General features: G+C 37.6%; 1 protein-coding gene across 6 annotated transcripts in view; it reads left to right on the top strand.

The window, feature by feature from the left end:
- Positions 1–27,074, top strand: part of mast2 (microtubule associated serine/threonine kinase 2) — a 127,717-nt gene that overhangs the window by 57,376 nt on the left and 43,267 nt on the right. For 5 of the 6 annotated variants that reach the window (XM_051896541.1, XM_051896540.1, XM_051896539.1 and 2 more), the window contains one exon: positions 15,793–15,824. In XM_051896541.1, the coding sequence (XP_051752501.1) occupies positions 15,793–15,824 (32 nt within the window). Of the gene's footprint in view, positions 1–15,792; positions 15,825–17,734; positions 18,213–27,074 lie in introns of those variants that run through there. The other variant, XM_051896544.1, reaches the window with a different exon arrangement.

Raw genomic sequence — 27,074 nt, 5'->3', positions numbered from 1 at the left:
AACAATAATACACACAATAATACATATAAAAAATAAATCTTAGCCTCCCCTGGTTCCCACTTACTTTTACACTTTTTTCAGTGTTTTTAATCGGTCTTCTGGCAGATTACCAATATTGAAGCAAATGGTTCTAATTCAGCAAGGAATTATCGTATTGGGGCTGTGTAAGCAAAAACAGTGGCATATCAAGTAATCTGCTTTTACTTTAGCAGATTAAAAGTAGTCAAAAAGGTTTCAAGGTGTCTTAATCAGGCACAGCTGTTCTAAAGGGAATGGTGAAGGGCTAGTGTTTGGAGTGTATGCTGATCACTTATGGCCATGGCCTGCTCCAGGATCATACCAGCAGACAGTGATGAGAACAGAAGGCCATTAGCCTGCAGGCGCTCATTGAGCTGGTACGGAGTCAGACTGTGCATCCTCAAGGAATCGATACAGGCTGCATCTCTAGCTGGGCAGGTAAGAGAAAAAATTGTAACATTTAGGGTTTGTAAGCAGTGCTTATTCATTAGAAAAAATCCTGTTTTGTGAGAGGAAATTTTGAGGGCCATCTCAAAAAAGTATCTGTTTTGTTAACATTTTTTTATATTTATATGTTACATTTTATGAATATTTTATGAAATTCTTGATTTTTTTTTTTTTCAAAAGTAACAGCCATATTTAGTATAAAAACAACTTAAAAACAAAAAGCAACAATAGAATTATGACAGAGTTCCTTCACTTTTGCTGTGCTGTCTGTGATATATTTAATTTCTATGAAATATGATCTTAATACTAGAGTAATGGAATAGACTCTGAGGTCATTTGTGCGATTCACATGAAATCCGGTGTGCAAAATCTTTTAAAACTTAACTGCCAAAAGCTTCCACGTTATCTATTCATTGAAGTTTGGCAGTTGTGGTCATGTTTTCCACTTTTCCAGTGTGCTTGGACCCCAATGATTGTTGCTCTCTTTTATAAATGTGCTCTTCTAACACCAAATGAATTTCACAAAATTAATTTCAAAAACATTTCGTCATTCCATTTCTTAATGTCTCTCAGTCAGATACTGGCTGGAGGCATGACTGATGCTTTGTGATTACTGACGCAGCACTGTATTTTCGCACGGTGGAAATGACAGTCATAGCTATTGAGCCGCTAAATAACTCGTGACCGCACTCTGACCAGAACAGCCGCTTACCAAGAAGCTAAAGGGATAGTTTCTGATGACTCAGCAATGTATTAGAACAGGCATTAGTCTAGTTTCCCCAGAGATTTACATTCTCATTAATATTCCTCTTTTAATACTGCATTACTCTAAAGAATAGGTTGATATCGTAATTAAAGGATAAAGGCCCGTTGGTTTCAGCACATCAGTCACTTAGTATACAATAAGAATAGCTGTTTAGAATGGATGTACAATGTTTCCCATTGTAGACATTGTCCTAAGCCCCTCTTCGGCCTGTATGAGACATGCTCAAATGAACACCAGCACTGTGGAAGTCATTATTCTAGTGCACCGCACTTTGATTGAAGAAAGCTCACTCTGTAAGGTCGTTCAGACTGCAGAGATACCGTGTCCTAGTTTTGTCTATCCTCATAACAGTACTGTGCATTCTAAACACTTTTCACTGTATTTTCCTAGTACCTGTTTCCCTGAAAATAAGTTCTTCACTGAAACTTGTTTTGCATGTTTTTGTAATATGATAAGGCTGTTTCATGATTACCTGATTATCAGCATCCAGGAAAGAAAAAATAGCAAAAGAGTGCCTTTGTGCTTGTGCACTTTCTGTGGTTGATTTGTCCTAACTAAGACAAATGTGGCCTGTGTTTGAAGGGAGGCAGAAATTAGGAAAATACAAGATATTAATGAAACAAAGAAAGAAGGCAGAGAATCAATATAAAGGACTAATAGAGAGATCATTAATTAATTAATTTATTTATTTATTTATTTATTTATTTTTGCAATCATATTCCGTTTGCATCCCATCCATTTGTTGTGCTATATACTTTTGGTTAAAGCCTTGTCTTGTTCCAAAATGGTTGAAACCGCTTAACAAACCTGTGCTGTGTTCTAAATCGCCCCCTATACCCTCATTCACTATTCGCTATTACATTACTCGACTAATATAGTCCATTTGAAGGTGTGAATGAAAACGAGTGAGGGAATTCGGACACTGAGTGTGCCAGAAGGGCTGCCGCTTTTGCATAGTTAAAATAATCTTTGAAACATAGCAAACTGGCAGCTCCAGTAGTAATGAAAAGATTTATCTTGAACTCTGTTGTGGAAACTAGCATGTATAAACCGTAATTAAACAATTTAATAATAAATTAAATATGAGTTTATACCTGTATGATATTACGCAGTAGCCACATTGGACCAGTGGTTTGGAAGATGGATGGATGGATGGATGGATGGATGATTCAGCTGCGGACACCATCTTCTAGTCAGATGCGGGAATTAATTCAATGCGTGACTCTCACAATGCATTATGGGTATTCTCTTGCTGTTGGACACTCTATATTGAGGTTATTGAGGTGCTTTGTGGGATTGAATGAGCACACTGAATAACGTCCACTATGGTTTCGGACACCACTACAAGTGGCTGTCCCTTCAAATAGTGCCCCATTTAAGGGTATAGGGGGCAATTTCGGACACAGCCCTGGACTTTAAAGCTCTAGGGGTGTGAATCGAGACAATGTTGTCTACATTATGCATTTCACCATGATCCTACTTGGGGTAGTGAGGCGGTGCTGCCAGCTGCCCTGTCAAAGACTTGGGATAAATGCATTACGAGCACAGCAATAAGTTCACTTTGAGACCAACATGAGAGCATGAGCTCATCGTTTTAGACTGAATAGAGAAGGAGGGGTGAAGGGGAAAATGCCAGAAAGAGAGTGGACTCAGCTGCCAGAGATTGAAACGCGCATACACACAGACCCAGACTTGGATCGGTGGCTTCACGGCAGACAGTATTACTTAGCAATAATGAATTCAGGCTTAATCTGTGTTGTCCCCCTTGTCTTTGAGATAAACCATTAAGATAGACACTAAAAGATATTCAGTCAATGACAAATGGGTTAACAATCCTGTTTTGATCATAATCGCAAATCACAAACAGTGGAAAATATTTAAAGTCAGCTCATTTTATTTATGTAATGTGACATTTTACAGTGTAATAAGATGTTGAGTAGGAAGAAAATGTCTTGATTTTATCCATCAGGAATTGATTGAATTGTGAAAAGTGAAAAGAGTGGAGCCTGATCAAGGTTACATTCAATGGTGCAGGATGTATTTCAGTATTTCCCAATGGTAACACTTTCTTTGTCAAATAAATGATTTACTGTTATTGCTATAACTTTTATTACACCATTAATCAGCATTAAGTTATCATATTTTGCATCACCTACAATAGTACCCTCAAAATGCAATATCTATATGGCTATTGATTAACATCATTTTCTATATCTGCACACCCTAGATGACGTCAACTGGAAAGGAAGCTCATTTCAAAGCCAGAGCAAATCATAGCATTTTGATGAAAGATTATGTACACAAACATTTAAAAAAAAAAAAAAAATCATTTGGAATGACATGCACTAATGAATCATTCACAATAAAACCAGGAACGTGTTAAGAAAGTAAATAGGGTAAATTTTGATTTCATTTTGACTTTAGAGTTATATGAGAGGTTGTAAATAAAGTGTGTCCTCTACTGAAGAGTTTGCCTTTTAGACACTTCATCAAGGACCTAGTAAAGCAGCAATAAAAACTTGCCCTTATTAAAAGCCTGCCACAGATATTTAGTTAGTGAAACTAAATCAGTTTTTTTATTGGTTTGTGGGTGAAGAATAGAGTAACATTCCAGAATAGTGTCTGGACACCCCCCTCTCCGCACTTGGCCGTAGGCTAAATACTGTTTCCAAACACAGTTTCACAAAAACAACACATTTGGACAAACGAGGACACTGTACTCCTTTCCTACACTTAGAACTAACAATTCTGTCTTGATGGAAACTACAATACCATGACTGTCACTTCCCTTTCTCTGTTGTTTTTCTTCCATTCGCTTCTTTCTTTTTTTTCCCCCTTTTGTCTGGCACTTAAAGTCAGTGGTCTCTGCTGTAGCACCTCTCTCAGTAGGCATTAATCAAATGCACAGCAAAATAGCAGTATGTTGGTAGCGTGTCTGTCTGTTCACGCAGTTGGGGGCGGTTTTTGATCGTCTGCCTCTCGTGTGGTGTCCTCCCTGGGGAGCCAGACCTCCGTCTACCCTCACACAGCCGTTTCTCCTTCAGCTTCTAGTAATGAGCACCATTGCTCCTTTTGTCTCTCTGTGTATCTGGCGTCTTTTTTGCCATCCATAACACATACATGGGCTTCATGCCTTGATGGCTCTTTCTCTACATTGGCTCTTTTATTTGTCTGGGTGTGGCGTGGTTCCATCTTCTATTGTTTTCCCAGTCTATTTTCTCTTCTCATTATATTTTCATTTTCTTTACCTTCTGTGATTTCATTTTCATGTTCATTTTCTACTACAAGCGCTCATTCATTGTCTTCCTGAGAGGCGCGTTTTAGTGGTTATTTTATTATTCAGGAAAATTCTGTAGCTGTTTTCTTTGACCAAGACAAATGAGGTTCCTTCTCTAGTGTGCAGATGCTTGTGCTGAGTGTGTGTGTAATGCATTCAGGGTTTATGGGGGGTGGCGGATATGCCAGAAGTGTGAATTGAAGATGTTTGTGTGTCAGGGAGTTTGATAGCACCTGGGAGTCGAATACTGACGACCGGAGAAGTGTCTGTTCACCTACCAGTAATGAACTCAGACTCACAGTCATGGGGGACATGAGGAATAGTGGGAGAATGCCAGAGACAAAGATGGTACAAATATGACTTCATTACTCTCCTAGAGGAGCTTGGGATCTGTTTAGTAGCATCATACAAAGTGCGATTACCCCAAACTTTATATTAAGTGTGTTTGGTTTCATATGGACAAAAAAAAAGGTTGTTTGTAGTGTACTGTATATATGTATATGTATGTATATGTATATATATATATATATATATATATATATATATATATATGTATATGTGTGTGTGTGTGTGTAAATATATATATATATATATATATATATATATATATATATATTTATTTATTTATTTATTTATTTTTTTTTTTCTCCTTCCCCCTCCCTGGAGGAGATGGGGAATAACCAGCACTCGAAAATAAGGATTTTTTTTCGTTTTCTTTTTTCTAAATATTTTTTTTTTCTTCTTATGTTAAGGTTTCTATTGGTCACTAATTTCGGTCTCTGCAAAACAAGCTGATAACTATATATTTATAATGTAAGTCCATGAATTCAAAACTCTTTTGCTGGAATCGAAGACATATGATGCAACACATTACTGATTGGTTAGTGGTTTATCAGTGCAGCACTGACTTTTCAAAAAAGGGGTCAGTCTTTACAGGTTTTTTTTTTTTTTTTTTTTTTTTTTTTTTTCACTCCACTCCACTTCCTGCTGCCTTATAGTTTCATTAATACATTCGAGCACCTCAAACGACCCAGTTTTTTGATTAATTTCTCACTCAGGAATGCATTGTTCTATTCCTGCAACTGCCACTTAGAGCAAAACAGTACTGAATATCTGCACGATCAAACCACATGCAGCACTGTATTGTTCAAGCCCTGTTGTGGTGAGAGCAATGCATAGTTCCGAATAATCTTGCCGGCATTGTGTTTTGAAGCTCCTTCGTCTACGGCGGGGGGGATGACGACTGTCACCTTGTATGTAGGAGACGGATGAGCTCTCTTTGAATATCGCAGCCGGCAAGATACACCAATGAGACAGCCTGCTGCTACACGTGGAGAGATCTGACAGAATGTAGCTCCAGCATTGTTGCGTTAGCTCAACGCTAATGCATAATGATCTGTAGAAAAAACAGTGCTGGCGATACCTTAAAGCGTTAAAGTTCAAATAAAGGTAAAAGCAACATAGCTGTCAAACAGAAGCGGCAAATACGCTTCCCGCTTGGCATGCTGGTACATCATTACTGCATTTTAATTCTTCAAAGGTAAAAAAAGAAAAACACATCTGCCAATCTCCACTTCAGCATTGTGTTTTTCTTCACTCTCCATTATCTCCACTTAGGAATGTAGATTTAATTTGAATATGCAAATTCTAATTAGGATTAGTGGGTTTTTCATGTTCTTTTTTTTAATTTCCACAGTTTGATAGTCAGTGTGAATAGCTAGACTGATCACTAGATTAGCATCTGAGTGAGGGAGCGCAGGAAAAGACAGAATGAGTGAATTAAGGGCTAGACGTCCTCTTCTGCCAAAAGCTCACCACAATAGTAGGGATAATTACTTGGTGCTTCCTTCCAACAACACACGGAGATCCTTATATATCACGACTGCTAATTGTGCCAGTTTAGCCCTCACGCAGTATTGATGGGAGGCTGGTGGCAGCCAAGTTGTCTTTGCATGTGATGATGTGGCATCTCTTAAAACCTGCAGCTGCATCTATCAGAAGTGTTTCACAGCATTTCTCTCTGCATCCTTCCGTTTGCCCTCCCTCTGTTCTTTTATTCACTCTTTTCCTCTCCTGAACCTCAGCTGCTCCGCGTCCTGTCTTCCCCTGTGGCCCCGCCTCAGCCATCTTCCTGCCCTACATACTCCCAGCACCAGCTTCAATTAATATGAATGAGCTACAACCTGAATTAAACGCTCAGTTCTCTCACATGCAACTGGGTTCAGTCTATCCCATGCATCCTATGGTAAATGATGACTATGGTAAGCCGAGATGTTAGCAACCGCATAGCAACGCTCCTGTTACCATCTACAACCCTCTAGCATCATGCTTTAATGGAGCTCTTAATTATCCTGCAAATTATAAACTTAAATGTCTTAATATCATTCTATAGATGTTTCTTTGTTGTTTGGCATGTTTTCCAGTTGTCCATCATCCTCTGTTCCAGCCCAGCAGTTTTCAATCACTCATTATAATGATGTCTGCTCCGCCACAGGCGTCACACTCTCCTTCTTATGTATATTGTTCTCTCTGTGTTACAATGACCCAGTTAATTAATATCCTCCTAGTACATATTACTCTTCAATTTGCCTTTCCCTCTCTTTCTCTTTCTTACCCCCATCAGTTTCGTTTGCTTGTTCATTGCAAGCAATTAGTCTTGACAGGCTTAGTGCTACGCACCATTTGCTCCATGAAATAATTAAACAGCCTCAGACCTGCTTCATGCAATCACTTTACTACACCCTTCTTGACTTTTTATTGTTTAAATATAGTGACAGGAAGCAATGGAAGACTTTTTGGTGTCTGAGGTGTCTAAGAGTTCACAATGGGACACAAATGTACACTGTAAAAAATCAAGTTGAAAAAACGTAAGGCAACCAGCTGCAGGAGATTTTTAGTTTTCTCAACTTGTTGTAAATTGAACTTGTTATACAACAACAAGTTGAGAGAACTCAGAAATCTCCTCCAGCTGGTTGCCTTAAACTTTTAAGTTTTCTCAACTTAAATTTTTTACAGTGTAGGTTTACTATTGTGCCTGAATATTGGCTTTATATAAGACTGGAGCAAATTTTGCTAAAAATTCAGCTTTGCTGTCAGGGATAAAATACATTTTTTGAATATAGAAAAATAGAAAAAGTTTTAAATAGTAATAATATTTCACAATATTTTTGCTTTTACTGTATTTTTGATCAAATAAATGCAGCCTTGGTGAGCATGAGACTTTCAAAATTGTATATTAGGGGTAGGTGTCTATACAACTAACTTATAGCACTTTTTGCACATTAAGATAGAATAGCAAAAAGTATTTTTCACTATTTATACACACCTACTTTCAGTGACTGGCAACAGAGAAATTTAGAAAGTTCTCAGCTATACATTTCAACTTAAATGCCTATCTTGCCAGATGCAAAGCTTTTGGTTATAGTTGATGAGCTTTTAGGAGCATGTTTCACTCTCTGCAGAGCTTCTGTAGTTCCATAACTCTGTCCTTTCCCCAGAAACTCAGGCAGGGAGCAAGGCCTCCCCTGGGTCCACTGTAATTAGTTCATTAGTCCTGCATAATGAAATCGGCCAAGACTGCGTCAGCGTGTCCAGGGGTGACAGCGTGCTTGTATCTTTCACTGTCACACCGTGTCCTAACCAGGTGTGACTCGATAAAGCTACACACAACAAAAGCTATCTCTTCCTTGTTAATTTGAGCATTTGAACAAGCAAACAGCAACGAGGCATTTCTGCTCATTGCTATAGTCCACAGTGATTTTTATTTATTTTTTGGTCTGCTCCCCACAACGGTGCATTAAACATGAAATATCTTCTGATTGCTTGAAATAGCACCAGTTTCATGTACAGCACAAATGTCATATTTCCTAAATGCTTAAGAAGCTGCGAACCATCTTTAAGAGACCATTTGTTATGCTGAGCTCAAAACCGGATGTCATTGGTACCCGTCAGGATTTTCCTCCTGCATCTCCTGTTGAGGAAATATGCAAGCCATTCACTCAAAGTTGAAAAAAAGCTGGCATGATTGAGATGCTGTGTGCCTGTCCTGGCAATCTTGCTGTCCCGCACACTGCCTGTCACTGTCAGAGGCTGTCCAGTGTCCCTGGTGAGGTCTCAAGAGAACCAGTGAGCTCTGACTTTTTGACCAGAGCTGTCTGTTTCCATCCTGGAAGCCTTTGGACACTGTATTTGGTTTGGGACAAGGCAGCACTTTGACAGCTGTCATCAATTCTTTATGCTTCAAGTGTCAGTGTGAACCTCACATGTGGCTGCATTTTTTCCGCCGCATTGCTCACCAAGGCAAACATCACTGTTACTATTATTTATCTTTTTTTATACAAAGTCTAAGTATATTTTAGCAAACCTCTAATCCTAAGTATTAAACTTGAGCACATAACTCATCTCAATCTGTATGTCAGTTTCCAGTATTTATGAATTTGTGACTTAGTGTTAAATTGCAGCTGTATAATCTCCAGCTATTTTGTACATTTAATTGTAAAGAAAACAATTATTAATTTAATACTGTTCAAAAGATTTCTTTTTAAAGAAATTAATACTTTTATTCACAAGGATGCATTAAATTGTTCAAAACTGTAACATTTTTAATGTTACAAATAAATGCTATTCTTTTCAACTTTCTATTCTTCAAAGAATCCTGGAAAAAAAAAAATGTATGTAACGGTTTTCACAAAAATATCATGCTGCTTTCAAACTTTTGGATATCAAACTTTTTTCAAAATTGATAGTAATAAGAAATGTTTCTTGAGCAGCAAATCGGCATATTAGAATGATTTCTGAAAGATCATGTGACACTGAAGACTAAAGTAATAGCTGCTAAAAAAAAATGTCACCACAGGAATACATTAAATTTTAAAATATATTAAAACAAAACATTTTTAAATTAATAATATTTCACAATATTTCTGTTTTTAATGCATTTCATTAGAGATGACGGTAGCGTATATTTGTAAAGAAGAAAAAAACTGATTTATGATCAGTTTTTTCCTCTGACATATATACATGCTTTGGTAATATATATATTTACATCTTCATTTTCATTTATTTTGCTTATTAGATCGAGGGCTCATTCTACTATGTAATTAGTCAAAAAATTAAGCATAAAGAAGGATGTTTTGGTTTAGTTAAAGGCATTTCTGAAATTTTTGGTCCTTTTAAAAACATTTGTTTATTAATATATGTATAAAGTACAGAGATGTGAGGGAAGGTTGATGTTGTTCTTGGCTGGACTTTGGAGTCACAAGAACCAATTTGCATTTTGACTTGCAGTCACAGCAGCTTTGGTTTGTTTCAGTTCTCCAACACTGCCGTTGCATTATTATTGAGTTCCATGCTCTTGTTGGGTCAGGTTGATGTGAGTGCAGGCAGACTCTGCCTGTAAATGAATCATAATGATGCTAAATGAATGTTCAGTGTGTGTTTTGTCTTAATGTATGGCTGCTTAGCCTCAAGAGCTCAGAGGCTTTTGTAATTAGCTCTGCTAGCTTGAAATCTATGCTGGAGGGCACAAAACCACAAGTCAACACTAATCGGGGAGAGATTTAGAGCTGTCAGTCAAACACAAAACTGTTGCTTGGAATAACTGGATCCCGTCAGGTTCCACTCTACCCAAGGTCACAATAAAATTGCACTGCATCTTGATGCGACGCACTGTTTAACCCCTAAAATCTGAAATCCGCCACCTCTTGTAAGCTCTTTAACAGTGTAAACACAGAGTTGCTTATCTCGCTGCAGCTTCTGATGGCTTTAACTGTCTCCAGGAGTCCATTTAAGCAGCGTGATGCTGCTTTCGGCCCATCTCACTGATTACATTTCCCTGCACTACGGCTTCCTGTCATGCTGGACGGACTTAAGAAATATTAATGGGCTCCATTGGGTAGATTGCTTTTGTGGGAGAGCAGGGGGCCTACTCCAAACTGTCACTCTGGCTAATTTCATTGCCTAGCCTTTTAGCCCATGGCAATGACAGAGCCTTGGCCAGGATGCTGTTGTGTGTATGTGTGTGGCTTTGTGTAACAGAGCAACTGCTCCCTGGTCTCCCTCAGACCCCACCCTCCATATGCCTTAATGGAATCAGTCTGCCAGAACAGAGTTCATTTGCTTCAGATTGCATTTTTTTCTTAAAATATGAAATACTTCCCCAAAATGGTTGAGGTTTCTGTTTTTAGAATTACAGTTTTACAGAAACATCACAAATTGGCTTTGATATCACAGTTCAAAGTTTTTAATTCATATATAATACAATTCATAGCAATCAAACAATACAATTATATAAAAGAATTAGGGATGGCAAGCAATTAAAATGTTTAATCAAATTAATTACATGATGTGCTGATTACTTAATCTAATTAATCGCAAATTAATCGCACATCAGATTGGCTGAGAAATTACCCCCAAAAGATCATTTAAAGTCATTATTGTGTTAAATAAGAAAATCGTCAAATAGGCATTACAAAAAGCAGCTTTAGAAAGAAATATTTGATTTGATTCAACATAGCATTTATCACACACAAACTTTTAGGCTACAACAGCCATGATTTTTTTTTTTTTTTTTTTTTTTTCCCCTCTACAAAAGATGCATCTGAATTGGTATTTAGATATATTTACAGACCAAAACAGTTTGGTTACCAACATTCTTCAAAAGATCTTCATTTATGTTTCGCAAAAGAAAGAAAGTCATAGAGGTTTGAAACAACATGAGGGTGAGTAAATGTAAATAAACAGTATTTTTACTTTTGGGCAAACTATCTCCAAAATATGAAATTATTTTTCTTAATGAAGTGATACTCTAGGTAAGAAACTAAAACTGCTAGCAGGTGGTGGTAAATGTCTAAATGACATTCTAAAAGTTAGTTCGTTTATTCATTCGATTCGTTCAAACGGCTGATTCATTCAGAAATAAAGTAAATGGCTCTCTTTATGAGTCATTGGTTCACCCGGATGAAACATGGATTCATTCAGAAATGAAACACCACTCTGTGTTGCTCATAGACACACAACAGTTGTGCTCTGGCTTTACAGGTAATGTTTTCATTGGTAAAATTGAGCAAAAACAGACAATATTTAGTCTAAAATATAACACAATATTAAAGTGCCCCTATTATGCTGTTTTAAAGGTTCCTAATTTTATTTTGGAGGTCTCCTATAACAGGTTTATATGCATCAAAGGTCAAAAAACGCTTTCATTTTCTCATAATATACATTGTACATCACCACATTTTTCAATGATTCTCAAACGACTCGTCAGATGAATCAGTCTCTCTAAATCCCCCCTTTTCTGCGAGCCTGCTCTGCTCTGATTGGCCAGACGGCCCAGTATGTTGTGATTGGTCTACCACTTACACCGTGTGCATAAACAAATGCCTATTACCATAACTTGATTCAGCTCCGGAGCCGATTGTAAAAACTGTAAAGGCAGTAATGATGGCATCAATTTTACCATATCAATCTGAGCGCGAGTCCGATGATGAAACACTGGAAGAACTAATTATTCAACCCGAATCTCCATCGCAAGAATGACTTGAACAGGAAGTTTGTCAGTGATACACTACTCAGTTTGAAATATATTATGAGATGTTGCTACTGTAATTCCTCTACATCAGTATTAACAAGTGTATGTCCAACAAACTGATGTGTATATTTCTAATTTATTGCAGTGCACATGTGGGAACTGTATCATTAACTGTATCTATAATAGTGCTAATGTTTGCCAAGCACTAACGTGAATGACTGATGTAACGTTAAAGTTTGTAAAACAAATCTTGCTCCATCCTTTATCATTACTCAGAGTAGTAAGAATGACAGACAATCTCCATTAATAGACACAATTTTATGTAATAGTGGACCACAGCTGATTTGCATAAGTATTTCATTAAGACAGTGAGTTAGTCGGAGACCTAGCACAATATAAAACACAAAACTACGTATTTTGAACACCCAGTAGAAAATATATACATCAATAATTAATCGGCTGTGTTTCTGAGGAGCAAGTTGGTCCAAATAAAGTGGCTATTGTCCTGTCTTTAATGCCATTTTGTAAATCCCACTTAGACCTCACGGAGATTTGAGAAGCAATCTTGAAAGTGTTATTCTGTTGTTGTATCGCTGTGATAATTTTAACCACTGACTCTTCACATCCTCATCCTTTGGGAGTGTTTACAAAGAGAATTTGCTTTTGCCAAGCAGAAAACAGCGTCTTCTCGGCATGTATACAACACTTGCTTAATTATATGATAAATTAAATATGATACAAAAAATCATACAGGGGTATATTTGTCCTGGTATCTTGAATTTTAGGAACATTCTAACTGCATTCTATAGGCTACATCACGCATTAAATGTATTAAATCTACTAACTAATTAATAAAATTAATGTGTTAAATGAACAACCCTAAAAATAATATAAAATAATTGTATTATAGATGGACAGGGAAAAGTGGCTGGAGTAGAAATACAGAAATAGGAACGGGGCATCTGAAAGGCATCCAAGGACAACTTCGGTGATTATAAGCAGAGTGATCTATTTTTGTCGCATGATTGCAAACTGCTCGCTTCTAGTGTAGAGACAAACAAAACTTAGGCTGTACACTGTTGTCCACAGTCTTAGTCTGGCTTTGCCTTATTTTTTTTCTGCGTTCAGTGCAGAGCTGTAGATAATAGGCATGAACATTTCTATGGCACGCTCTCGCTCCTGTCACAGTTCTCCGGAACACTATCACACATACATACCATCCAGATATCAGGCAGCACTGGTTTGCTCCACAACTAATCAGATTTGGCAATGAGTGTAGATACTCACTTCATCTTACACACAAGCTAACAAGGTTTAGTCCATCTACAGCGCTTGAAGGCTGATGCATCCTTACCTGAGTTCGGTCAGAGCAGTGGGAATGCACTGATGAGCACTTCAGGCTTGTTACAGAGAGAGAGAGGAGAGGCTACAGAGGTCAAGAGAGAGGGAGAGATGCACTTTTTCTGACAGCACAGAGGGAAAGTGATTTCAAGTTGACATGAAAAGCAGGAAAAGCTTCCATATATGAAGCCTCCAGGCATATCAGGCTGGTATCGCTGGAGTTGCTAATTAAAAAGTAGGCTCATGTTTTGCTAAGGCTGCACTTTGAGAAGTTGCTGTGTTAATATTCTGCAGATGGGTCAGGAGGACGTGAAGGTTCCCTGGCTCAGTCCTCCAATGATGTGGGGAGACAGATGTCTCATAGACGCACTCTGAATACAGTTACAGCTTTCTCTCTCTCTCTCTCTCTCTCTCTCTCTCTCTCTCTCTCTCTCTCTCTCTCTCTCTCTCTCTCTCTCTCTATCACACTCTCCATCCTCATAAATTTACCTACCCTGGTCAGTACACTATTGAATTTGTCCTGTCTAATATGTTCTTTCTCCACTTCTGTCCAATATCCCTGCAGTAATAAGAGCTGCGTTCAGTAGGAGGCAGAAGTTTTTTTTTTTTTTTTTTTTTTTTTTTTTCAGCACACTTGAAATGAGTTATGCTCTCAGCCAGAGATTGGACTGAAACAAAAATCATTCTCATTCTCATTCTCTGAACAAACATGTCTTTAACAGTCCATTGACAGCCGCAATTGAAATCATAGCTATCACATTTGAGATAATAATATGTATCGCAATATATAAACTTTATGATTTTTTTTATTTTTTTTTTTATAAAGATTTTACATAAAATATTTGATTTCGAGGTTTTGTATTTGGGGAAAAAAGATAATAGATAATTATGCATATTATAGTTAATATGTTTTTATTTGTTAAATAATTATTACACACACACACACATACATAACCACAATAGTACAATAGAAACAATACACTAAGTCTGTAAAATACAGCCCAATGGACCATGATAATTTGAAAGAATTTTCTGTATTGATTTTTCACTGGTGTTACACATTTTTAAATTATTCATTGCATTGAGTGTTTTAGGGTTGAAGGAAATGGCTGTAAACTTAACCGAAAAGGTACTGGTAATTCTGCCAGGAATTTATCCATTTTTCTATGGGTTTTTTATTTTTCTTTTTTTTGCTTACAGCGTACTTTGAAATTGCCAAATTTCTGCCAGTTTATGGATTCAACCCCTATGTTTTATTCATCAGTTTTTTTTTTTTTTTTTTCTCTGGCTGATGATTAGCAATCATTTCCAAATTGCTCCTATTATGAAGTGCTATAGTTGTATTTACATTAGACACAGTTACAATATACTTCTGATTTAAAGACTGCTAAGTGACAGCTATGCCAGATTCAAGTAAACATGGTGTTACCAGAAAGTGCTCACTACCAAACACTTTTGTGTAACTGGATAAGTTGAATCAGTAAGGATCAGTACGCATGAGGCCTCTGCCCATACACCCACACTTTTAATGGATGTTGGGCTCTGTAAACACATCCCATAATTGAATGTAATGACTTATCTAAAAGCTATTGTTTGTGTTAGCTATTTATCTGTCAAGAGCGCTAATACACTGTTCAGATTTTGTTTTGATAGAAAGATTTAACCCTCTACACATCAAATGAGGTTTTGAAAATGGGGTTTTAGAGGATTCTAGGGCGTCTGTTGAAAATCTGAGAGAATTCATCTGGAGCAATGCTTATTGTGAAAAGCGCTATACAAATAAATTGAAATTTCAATTTAATCAAAAATATTTCTAATCAGGTTTGTGCATATAAACATCACTGTTATGTAGTGTTTGATTTGTGTGTGTGTGTGCACTGGATATTCACTATGATTCACTATGGACGATGACAGATGGAATGGCCTTATTCTGTGTCTGTCTTCTCTGTCCCGTGGGTCCTCTGGACCTGATATCAGTTGTCTTTTCTCAGTCCAGCTATCAGTAGGCATGCACTGCTCTAAGGTAAATCTGGCTGTGTGTAATATTGGTTCACTTTTGCCATCTAGTGGTGTTTTTTTACCTTCAATATGGGAGAAAAAAAAGACTCATGATGCTGGATGCAAGCCACTATTCCACTCAGTCATTATTTGAATCATATATTGAATCTAACACTACCTAATAATTACACTACCTAAAAAGCCTGTTGTTAAGAGTTAAACTATGTAAATATGTCTCTTTTATTGTGACCCATGTTGAATTGTGGTTGTTGAATTGTGCCACCTGGTGGATGGTTTAGTGTCTGCATTGAATTTAGGCTTCCATGTCTTGTGCTCAAGTTCACAAGTTCTTTGTGGCACAGACACATTAATTTGATTTTACAGTTAATATTGTGTTCTTCTTTTTCTTCATTTCAGAAGGAGCTGAGTCTTCCGAGAAGAGGCAGTTTGTGAGTACTTGAGAATTTCTTCTTTTTTTCTGAATGAGGATAGAGAAATCTTTGGTCTATTGTGAATAATCAGACCTTGGGAAATTATATAACATTTTTTTTCTTAGTAAAGAGAATGTTATGCCCATTCAGCAAAGAGGTGTGTAGTTCTGGTCATCTATTTTAATTGTGCTTTAGTACATACTGTGAGTTACATAAATCTGTTCCGTAATAGGAATACGGTGGAGAAAATACAGGGAAGACCCGTGTAGATTTCTTTGTTGTCGTACAAATCAGCATATTAGAATGATTTCTGAAGGATCATGTGACACTGAAGACTGGAGTAATAATGCTGAAAATTCAGCTTTGCCATCACAGGAATAAATTCAATTTTAAAATATATTTAAATAGAAAAGTTATTTTAAATTCTAATGATATTTCACAATATTGCTGTTTTTTTGTTGTATTTTTTAATCAAATAAATGCAGCCTTGGTGAGCATAAAAGACTTCTTTTAAAAACATTAAAATCTTGACCTAATTGGCCATTGAACCACATGCACAGGATTGTGGGTTATCATACACAGTAAAGGATATATCTGTGCTGCCTTCAAAAATTGACCATATAGAGGCATCTTAGTAGTCAGGAAATAATGCAGTCATTTATTTCAGACTTGCATTGATGCCTTCCTACATGTGAATATTGCCTGATAAGGCAGTTCAGACACAGCTGTATTAGTTGGGTTAGCATTCTTACTAGATCACAGTGTCAACACTGTTTACTGCACATGGACAGGGTCATGGGGGTCGTAGGTGACTGGTAGGGCAGTGACAGGCAGATTACTGCAGGCCTTTTCCGACAGCTGAGCATTTCGGTTTCTTTTCTAGCACACCTATCTATATCTTCTTTTCTATTTATTTTTAACCCACTGCCAGTAAAGAATGTGCTCTTTACAGCCAATCATACAAAGGTGCAATATCAGCATCATGAGATTAGGGGTGGGCAGACGATATTTCGGTGTTATATTTTTGGTGTAATATTGAGTGCTGCAAAGGTTGTGCGTGTTCTTTATGATGCACACAGGCTAAGGGTTTTGTTTTTCTCGTCTTTGTATAGCTCAAAGTGACTGGCAGGGGCAGGCAGAATGCTGGCTATTGTGAGGGTTCACTGAGTTTGTTCCACCCGCCATGGGATTACAGGACTTAATCAAATCAAACCTTCTATTCAACCACACAGTTTGTCAGGGAAATCTCATTTTAGCCCGCATTCATTTAGGGTTTTGGTACTTTCTTGTCTCACAGTCTTGTATCTCCTTCCTTTCCATCTCACCTTTTCACTTTCTGGTGTGGGAACCTCGTAAACAGGAAATGAAAATTCATTTTTGAATCCTGACAGTATCTATTCCCACTCATTTTCATTGTATGAAAAAGAATGACACAGATAATGTGCAAATACCTCCTATTGTGTTCCACAGAATATAGAAAGTCATACAGATTTGGAGAGAAATTAGGGTAAATCATAACCAAATTTTCATATTTAAGTGATCTATCCCTTTGCAGAGCTGTAGATCATGTGTCAGTGTAATTGGCTTTCCTGTAGCGGTGTGTCAGTGTTGAATCAGTCAGGCTTAACGCTTGTGTTGGTGCTTCTCTGCTCTTTGATCCTGCCTATTGTCTCCTTGAGGCTACATTTAGCCAAAAGCATTCGTCTGGGAACAGTTGATAGGACGCTGATGATCTCTCTTCTCTGAACTGTGTGTATGTGTGTGTGTACAGAGATGGACCGGTGTGAGGTAGGGGCAACAGCTGCACCTCCCCCAGGGTCTTGTGATATCATGAGAATGCCCTCTCACTCATTACTCTGTGTGTTTGTGTGTCTCTGTCTGTCTTGCCAACCTATACACGCACTAGAATTAAAGCTCAGAGGAGAGTAAAGGTTCTTCTGATTTGTTTAGAATTTGGATCGTTACGCTCTTTACATTCTTTCTTCAGACTGGTGTTATGGTAACTCACAGTGCTCAGAAAGACAGAACGCTCCCGGGCACAACTTTTAGAGGACTGTCGTTTAACAACAAATACCGTCATGACCTCAGTTCACACAGAATTGGATACTCGCTCTGGCCGTGGACAAGCTGAGACTTGAAGGCACATTGTGATTTGACAGTTGATGTTTGTGATGAAGATAAAGGAAGTATGGCTGGAATCGCTGAAACTTTCGCAATCAGAGTTGGTAGTTTGCGAACAGACTTTTACACTACGCCATGTAGTGCTTTTGCAACCGTGATAAACCTGTTGCTGGAGTCTTCCCAGTTGCACCTCTGAGTAAAAGGCAGACTTTTTTATCCATCTATTATACTCATGAACATGAAGAAACGAAAGGAAAGACTTGGAGCCCCTAACCTGCACTTACAGTAAGAGTTTATTTAGATCATAAATATGATTGGGCTACACGATTTGAGGAAAAAAAAGCTTATGTGATTTTTTTTTTTTTTTTTTCCTCTGATAAAAATTGTAATTAAAAAGGCTATACAATTTGCCAAAACATTTTGTGATTTTTATATCAGTATGACTATAAATAATGATAATAATGCTTGTTATTTTATGCTATAGTTTTTTCTAAATAATTATACAAAAATAAGAAAATTACTGTTTTAATATATAGAGTATTTAAGAAAAATAAATTATTTTACAGTAAATCTGCAAAATTACAATACTAATATTTATGACTGTAATTTCTTTATCTTCAAACATTAAACCATCAAGCTTTTAGTTTGGGAGACCTTAAAGCTTTTGTTTTGTTTATAAGTGCTCCACAGCAGATGCAGAGATGAGTTCACGTTGAGCGTCACTTACCTCAAACAGAACATAATGAAAACACTGGATCATGAGCTGCTCACGTGTATAAAAAAAAAAAAAAAAACTTTGCTGTGCTTCACTCTGAAACATGTAGGCAGAATGAGCGCATATATTTATTTAATTAATTGTAACATTTGCAATTTGAAAATTGCTATTTCCCGATTTTGTTTTATTTTGAATAATCGTGCAGCCCTATTATGAGTCAACAAATTTTGCTTGTATTTGTTTACAGAACTTTTAGGGCCAGATTTACTAACAGCTTGCGCCAATGCAAGCCTTCTTTTGGAGGTAAAATAAACTACTGTAAGGATTTACTAAAGACGCACAGTGAAAAATTAGCGGGTGGGCACAGTTATTTTTGCGGCTGACCTTATTGTAAATGAGTTTCCATTTCAGATACAAAATTTATGGGATAGAGTATTTAAATGAATCATGGAAAGTGATTTACTAAGGTTTGTGCTAGTCAATTTACTGGTATTTGCACCATTATTTATCACCCCAAAAAAACATATCTTAAACCAGACGCTAATTTGCACTGGTCTTGGTAGATTGTGTTGGTCATTATGGAAATGATCCAGCTGCGTCTGTGTTCTTTAATTTGCGTGTCAACAGTAGATTATGTGCAGGGAATTGCTCTCTCACGCTAATTTGTCCTGTTTAGTAAATCTGGCCCATATTCTTTCCTTGTTTTCAAACTTTTACTTGAGTCCAGCTGACTGTCACTCATTTTTGCAATGCATGAACTCCATCCGTTGAGGTTTCTAAACATGACCACAGCATTAGCTTTACACAAACAGACCGCAGACTCTGACCTCCTTGGCAGTTAAGCACCAGGTTTCCTCTTACTCTCTCACAGTCTGTCTGGGAACCTGATACCTGCTTTCCCCTCATGCTCTGAGTGGTGGCTGAATTTCTAACTCTCGCCTCGTTGATTGACAGCCACAGTGTGTAGCTCAGTTTACAGCCTCAAAAACACAACCCTACACAATGCCAGAAAGACTCAGGGAAATACAAGTAAAGAGAAGTCTTCACTCAGCAGAGTATGTGTGCAGTTGTGCATTATTCAGTCATGTTAAATGCCAGCTTTTGCAAAGTCAGCTTCCCTTGCCCCCTACTCCACTCTGAGTGCACATCTGTGTCTTGGCTTGCTGAAGCAGCTCCCTGTTGAATGAAAACCAAGTTTTAGTCTAGCATGGTGATTAAAAAAAGTGAGATGGTCCATACACTTACAATTCCAGATTGACTTCTCCTTAATACTTATAACTTAGTTTTCATCGCTTTAGTGTTTCTAACTATAAGCTCTGTTCACACTTAGATGTCGTCATAAAGTACATCTGTATGGATTGTAGAGAAAAAATTGTCATACATCCATTTTCCAAACCGCATATATATATGTTATATAAGATATATAACTATATATAACAAAAGATATACGATTTTTGCTAACACTTTAGTATGGGGAACGCATATTCACTATTAACTACAAATTTTGCCTCAATAAACTTGTAATTTACTGCTTATTAATAGTTACAAAGTTTTTGTAGTGTTTATGTTTAGGTATTGGTAGGATTAAGGGATGCAGAATAGGGTTATGCAGAATAAGGCATTAATATGTGCTTTATATGTACTAATAAGCAGCCAATATACTAGTAATATGAAAGCTAATATGTAAGCTAATAAGCAACTAGTTAAAAGTGAGAATTGAACCCTAAAATAAAGTATTACCGATTTTATTTATTTATTTATTTATTTATTTATTTATTTTTTACCCCACAGAAAAAAAAATATAAGACATTTCTGTGTCTGGAAATACTATTGATTTTGTTGATCTTTGAATACAAGAACCATAAAATGCTTTATCAGCAAACAGAGCAAAAGGAAGTGATGTGTTAATTTTAATAAAAAGGAATTGCTAACAAATTGGAATGTTTATTTTACAGCTATATTAATTGCTGTATTATTAGCTTATTTTATAATTGATTGTTCCTCTATCACTTTGTCATACTTTTTTACTTCCACAGTTTCATTCTAGGAGACTGACAACATACGTATTGGTTATAAGAGTTGCAATGGGTTATTATAGCTTTCATTCAGATATGAAGAAATTCCTGTTTTGTTTTTTTGTTTTTTTCTTCCTTTTTTTCCCCATAATGTCACTCTTGGTATGAATAAGCCAATATAGCAAATAAGAAGTTTTAAATGAACCATACAAATAGCTAGTTGTGGCTTAGTTATATATAGTTCTGTTGTGCTCATGGGGACCGAGGTTCAAGTCCAGCCTGAGTCATGTCCCAGTCCTGTTCCCATTCTCTTTCCTTGTTAATCTCAAGTACCTGCAGTCTTTTCCATTGAGTTGTGCTCTATCTGGCCTTTTCAAAAGGAAGAACACATCCTTTGTGTTGTTGCTGCCCCAGACTAAAAGTCATCGCAGTGCAGTGCAGTGTTGGAGTAAATTTCTGATGAAATTAATGAAAAACAAGAACCATGTATTCCTCATCTTGTTTGTAAACAAACAAACAAATATTAGAAGTTTTGATGTAGCAAAAATGAATGTAGGAGAATGGATTCTGGAATGCTTGACAACTCAGCTTGAATGTTGCCTAAAGCGAAGGGAGGTAGTAGAACCTGACAGAACTGTCATCCTATCCTAGTGCCAACCAGCTTTAACTTCAGTGTGCCCAGTGTGCGTGTGCTGAACTGCTGAAACAGCCTGTCAGCAGCATCTCTCAGGAATACCAGGGCAACTCAAAACAGGATCTTGTTTTACCATGTGTTTACTTGGAGCTTGTAGACATATCTTACTGGAACTGGGAGGCAGGATGTGTTCAATTCATGCTGTGGGGTTGAAGTGTGGACACACACTGAGGCAGAAACTGTGACAGTGTGATAATAAGCCTTTGCCTTGGTCATGTTTATAAACTGCCATAGGACATCCTGTCTTTCCATGCCCTTCACAGACTCACAAGGACAAACACGCAGAGCTTTCCTTTTTTTTTTTAACCATTCACATTACTCCTTGCTTTCCTCTCTTGCCGTATTCACTTAAAAGAATCTGGCCAACTGCTCAGTACCGTTGTCATGGCAACAGCAGTCTCCTGCAGCATCTCCTCTCCCCTACCACCTCCTCCTCTGCTCTCTTCCTCCCGTCCCCGGGCGGACCCGAGGGGCCTGCGTCTGCCCCTGTCCTTGCCCCCAGCACCAACCCCTTCTTCTGGAGGTAAGAGTGCCCTTGCACTTGCTCCTGATCCAACCTCCATTACAGCAGCATGCTGGATAACTAGGCATCGTATGGTTCCTATTTCGTCTAATCTGTTTCTCTAATGGAATGGTGTGGTTTAGTGGCTAAATGCTCAAGGCAGGTAACTGGAAGGCTTGCATGTACCTGTGCCTGCAGCACTGTGCCCTTGAGCAATGCACTTAACCCCAGGTTGCTCAAGTGGGATTGTTCATGTTATAAATATGCTTTGTCGCTTTTGATTAAAGCATGAAAGCATTTTGCTGAAATGACTACTTACTTATTAATAACTGTAGCCTGATTTTTCTGTCATGGCCAGTTTTTGCTACCGTGTGTTATGGATGGATGGATTTTTACTTGTTAAGGATGGTTTGTGGAGGATACTTTTGTATACTGTGCAGTAGGGCTGGATGATATATTGAATATTCATGATGTATTCACAATGATTTTGTTGATGATATAATTAAGCAACATTGCAGTGATGTCAGTGTCCTTTTAATTTGGGCATTAAGCTTGGAAATCAGTGGAAAACATACATTGATTTTTAACTAGATTTGTTTAGTTCATTTTTTTAATCTATTAGGCTACAGTAATAATAAAGTTTCAACATTACAAGAAAAAAGTCATAACATTTTGAGAATCATCTCATGATATGCCTTTTTATGAGAATAAAATATGATTTACTGTAACTAAATCCTCCATGCATTTCTTGCGTTGATATTTATCGCTATTCCTATTGTGTATTTTGTCTTCAAAATACTTCTACTTTTATTACACAATATTCCCCTAATTTATGACTTTATTCTTGTAATATTACAACTTTATTCTCAAAATCTTAGACTTGTTTTATTTTAACATGGCACTAAAATGCTGTGATCCATTACCCTAGTATTCAGAGGTTATTTTTCCATCCACATTTTTATGCGCATTTTGGGATATCGCATAAGAAACGCTGGATGGAAATGTTTTATCCGATAAGAAGACATTCGCATAAAGTACGGTGGAAACACATTTACAGAATAAATCCCTCGTTGCGCAACAAAAAAAACTCACAAGACTTTGCCTCAACAGTGGATGTGATTGGATAACTGGACTAACCAGATGAATTTCATCGCACAGAATCTCAAATGTTGGTTTGATCATTAATGCCTGAGCCAAAGTCTTTCATCAGAATGATTTGGTTTAATTCCCTCCCAGATGTGTCTCATATGATTGCATTCTCAAACACCAGGCATCCCGAACGCAAGATAAATTGACAGTGTTTATTGCATTTCGCGCTCGGAGACGCAAGTCATTTATGATGTAGGAAAAAAGAGCCACAGTGGTTTCCCCGATTGCAGCAACTTCCACTTTTTTTACAGATATTTTGCACCAATTTACCAGGAAGTGATGATTTTGTGGGATGGGATGGAAGTGCTGCTTTATATTTTATGCGATATTCCAATTTTCCGCACAAGTTAAATTCGCAGCTTTGGATGGAAGCATAGCTAGTGTCACGTGATCCTTCAGAAATTGTGTTCACAAAACTCTCTAATTATTATCAATGTTGAAAACAGTTAAGCTGCTTAATATTTTTGTGGAAAACCTTTTTTTTTCAAGATTCTTTGAGTAGAAAGTTCAAAAGAACTTTATTTATTTAAAATAGAATTTTGCTGTAACGATGTTAAGCCTTTACTTACAGTCCTTTTTGAATAAAAGAAAAAAATCTTATTGACCCCAAACTTTTGAACTGTAGTGTATTTTTTAGCATTATCACTCAGCCTTATTGTGCAGATAATTTTGAACAAATATGCTTGCCAGTAAGCTTTGATATGGTTTGTTTAAGCCCTGCTCATTAACTCAAGTGTGTGTATTTGTGTGTGTGTCGAATGTCCATGGAGGAGAATGAGAGTGATTCTGCACTAATGAGTTGCTCTGGAATGTCAGAACTCCATGTTCTGTCCCATTTGACCGTGTGTGTGTGTGTGTGTGTGTGTGTGTGTGTGTGTGTGTGTGTGTGTGTGTGTTTGTTCACTTTGATCCTCACTGATCTCTTGTTTGATGACACAAATTGCTGAGCACAGTCTGCTCACGGTCTTGGGTTGTCTGTAACCTTTGGGTTAAGAATATCTGTGTTCACAATGTAGGAATATAATGTGTGCATGTTTTTTTTTGCATTGTAAGGACACATTTTAGGTTATTTAGAGGGCACAGTGATCATCAGGAGCAGCGTGGAAACTCTGACCTTTCATTCTGATTCAGTATAGCTTAAGGAAATCGCTACAGTCTGCTTTTTTTCATACACAACTATTTTCTTTCCTTCCATGGCCCTGTCCATCCTCTATTGATCATGATCATAATAATAGAAAATGTTCAAAATCATTTTCCTTTCCTGTAAAGCCTCATTTCCCATGTGCATTGGCTTGACCAGACACCAGACACCATTTCTAAAAGATGTTATCTTATGAGTGGAAAGGCTATTTTTTACAGTTCCCCACAGGTTTAGACCAACGGTGAAGCTGCAGGAAGTCAAGTCTTAAAACCTTTCAGAGCTCAGCTCAACAGGACATCCAAGAGAGAGGCAGGGAACTGTTCCAAAGACTGTTTCTTATTCCTTTTCTCCATCTGTTGGTCTTTACTCTCACTACACATCACACTCAGTTTTCGTTATTCCACTTTTTTTATGTGAATGAAAGCTCCTTTTTTGTTATGTCTACACATTGTTTCTCTCTTGTGATACTCTGACTAGTTGCCCAAGATCAGCAAATTAAATTAACCCCAATTCAGTTACGATGGACTGACTCTGATCAGTTTGAATAATATCCTCATTGTCATCTACTGATCAACCATAGATATACACCAGAACTATAATGAAGTTCTAAAAATGTAAATGTAACATTACGGATGAACTACATATTAGTGCCATATTAGTATTAGCCACCATTATTTGTTTGTTTGTTTGTTTGTTTGTTTATGTGTTCATTTATTTTTTATTTAGTCATTTTCACATTTCAGGCTACAGACAGGGGACACCCTGACCAGTAAAACTAAATATAACTTTATTTATTTATTAATTTATTTGCGCTGCATAGGCGTAGATTTGTTTGATAGTATAACTAAACTATATAACATTCATTTATTTGCTTCATTGGTCTGATTAGGTCATAGGTTCATCCAATTCGAACTGTATAAATATTTAATATTGGAGCTATATATATATATATAGCCAAAAGTTTTGGGACGTCTGCCTTTACATGCACATGAACTTTAATGACATCTCATTCTTAATCCGTAGGGTTTAATATGGAGTTGGCCCACCCTTTGCAGCTATAACAGCTTCAACTATTCTGGGAAGACTTTCCACAAGGTTTAGGAGTGTGTTTATGGGAATTTTTGTACATTCTTCTAGAAGCGCATTTGTGAGGTCAGGCACTGATGTTGGACAAGAAGGCCTGGCTCACAGTCTCCGCTCTAATTCATCCCAAAGGTGTTCTATCGGGCTGAGATCAGGACTCTGTGCAGGCCAGTCAAGTTCCTCCACACCAAACTCGCTCATCCATGTCTTTGTGGACCTTGATTTGTGCACTGGTGCGCCGTCATGTTCGAACAGTTAGGGGCCATCCCCAAACTGTTCCCACAAAGTTGGGAGCATGAAATAGTCCAAAATGTCTTGGTATTGTGAAGCATTAAGAGTTCCTTTCACTGGAACTAAGGGGCTAAGCCCAACCCCTGAAAAACACCATAATTTACACTTGGCACAATGCAGTCAGTCAAGTATCATTCTCCTGGCAACCACCAAACCTGAACTCGTCCATCGGATTGCCAGACAGAGAAGCGTGATTCGTCACTCCAGAGAGCACGTCTCCACTGCTCTAGAGTCCAGTTTTGGCGTGCTTTACACCACTGCATCCGATGCCTTGCATTGCACTTGCTGATGTAAGGCTGGGATGCAGCTGCTCGGCCATGTAAATCCATTCCATGAAGCTCTCTACGTACTTTTCTTGAGCTAATTTGAAGGCCACATGAAGTTTGGAGGTCTGTAGCTATTGACTCTGCAGAAAGTTGGCGACTTTTGTGCACTGTGCGCCTCAGCATGCGCTGACCCTGCTCTGTGATTTTTACGTGGACTACCACTTCGTGGCTGAGTTGCTGTTGTTCCCAATATTATATGTCCAATATAATATGTTTTCTTCCATTCAGCCAATCAGAGTGCAATGGAAACACTGTGTAAAAACTTCTCACTTTTTGCCTATGTTCATCATTACCCCCTTCTCATTACCTGCATTTTTAGCCAGTGAGAAAGCAATGAGCTCAAATGAGGCATAATAGGTGCTGCCTTCCTCTGAACCTTAATCCTTTGGTGTCACTGTCGTACGCTATCATTTTAGCAAATTTTTGTAGGGTTTTTTTTTTTTTTTTTTTTTTTTTTTTTTTGCACACTGTCATTTTCCCATTCAATTTTTATTTTTTGAAAAAATCCCTTGCTTCCTCAGTGCTTACATTGTATATATGTGGGCATTTTCTCTGTCTACTGCTTGTGTTTGTTTGGTGTGTGTGGATTTGTGTAGTACTGGGTGGAGGTGTTTTCTCCCCCTAGCTGTTTGTTCTTTGATGTGTGTCTGAAGCGATTGAGCCCATGGTGTCGGTTAGCTCAAGGTGACACAGTGCTCCCATGCCTGCCTGCATCTAGCCTGCTGCAAAACTGCAAAACACATATGATTACAAACAGCATTGTTTATCTTTTTGATTCCTCGCTTTTCAGTTTTTTTTTTTTTTTTTTTAATTCTTTTTCGCTCATTTGAGTCCTTTTGACCTGCTGGACTAATGACTGTATAGTTTGGACCGCACAGAAAATCTCCCTTATGCTTGTACCATTTGACCGAATAATCCTGCACATATATATATATATAGTGTGTGTGTGTGTGTGTGTGTGTGTGTGTCTGTGTGTGTGTGTGTGTCTGTGTGTGTGTGTGTCTGTGTGTGTGTGTCTGTGTGTGTGTGTGTGTGTGTGTGTGTGTGTGCGCGTGCACTTTAATCCCCTGTCATTCTGTCACTTTCTCTAGGGATGTGTATTGAACTCTTGTCAGATCCAGCCATTTCTGGTTGACAGATCATCTAGCATTAAAATGTTTCACTATTTCTCACAAAATTTCTAGTTTTGCTGACACTTCTGGAGGTTGTATTTAGAGTTGACTGCATCTTT

The sequence above is a fragment of the Ctenopharyngodon idella genome, chromosome 6 (assembly GCF_019924925.1).
Source record: "Ctenopharyngodon idella isolate HZGC_01 chromosome 6, HZGC01, whole genome shotgun sequence".
Lineage (NCBI taxonomy): Eukaryota > Metazoa > Chordata > Actinopteri > Cypriniformes > Xenocyprididae > Ctenopharyngodon > Ctenopharyngodon idella.
Note: the sequence above shows the minus strand (reverse complement) of the source record. Positions and strands in the feature narration are given on the sequence as shown.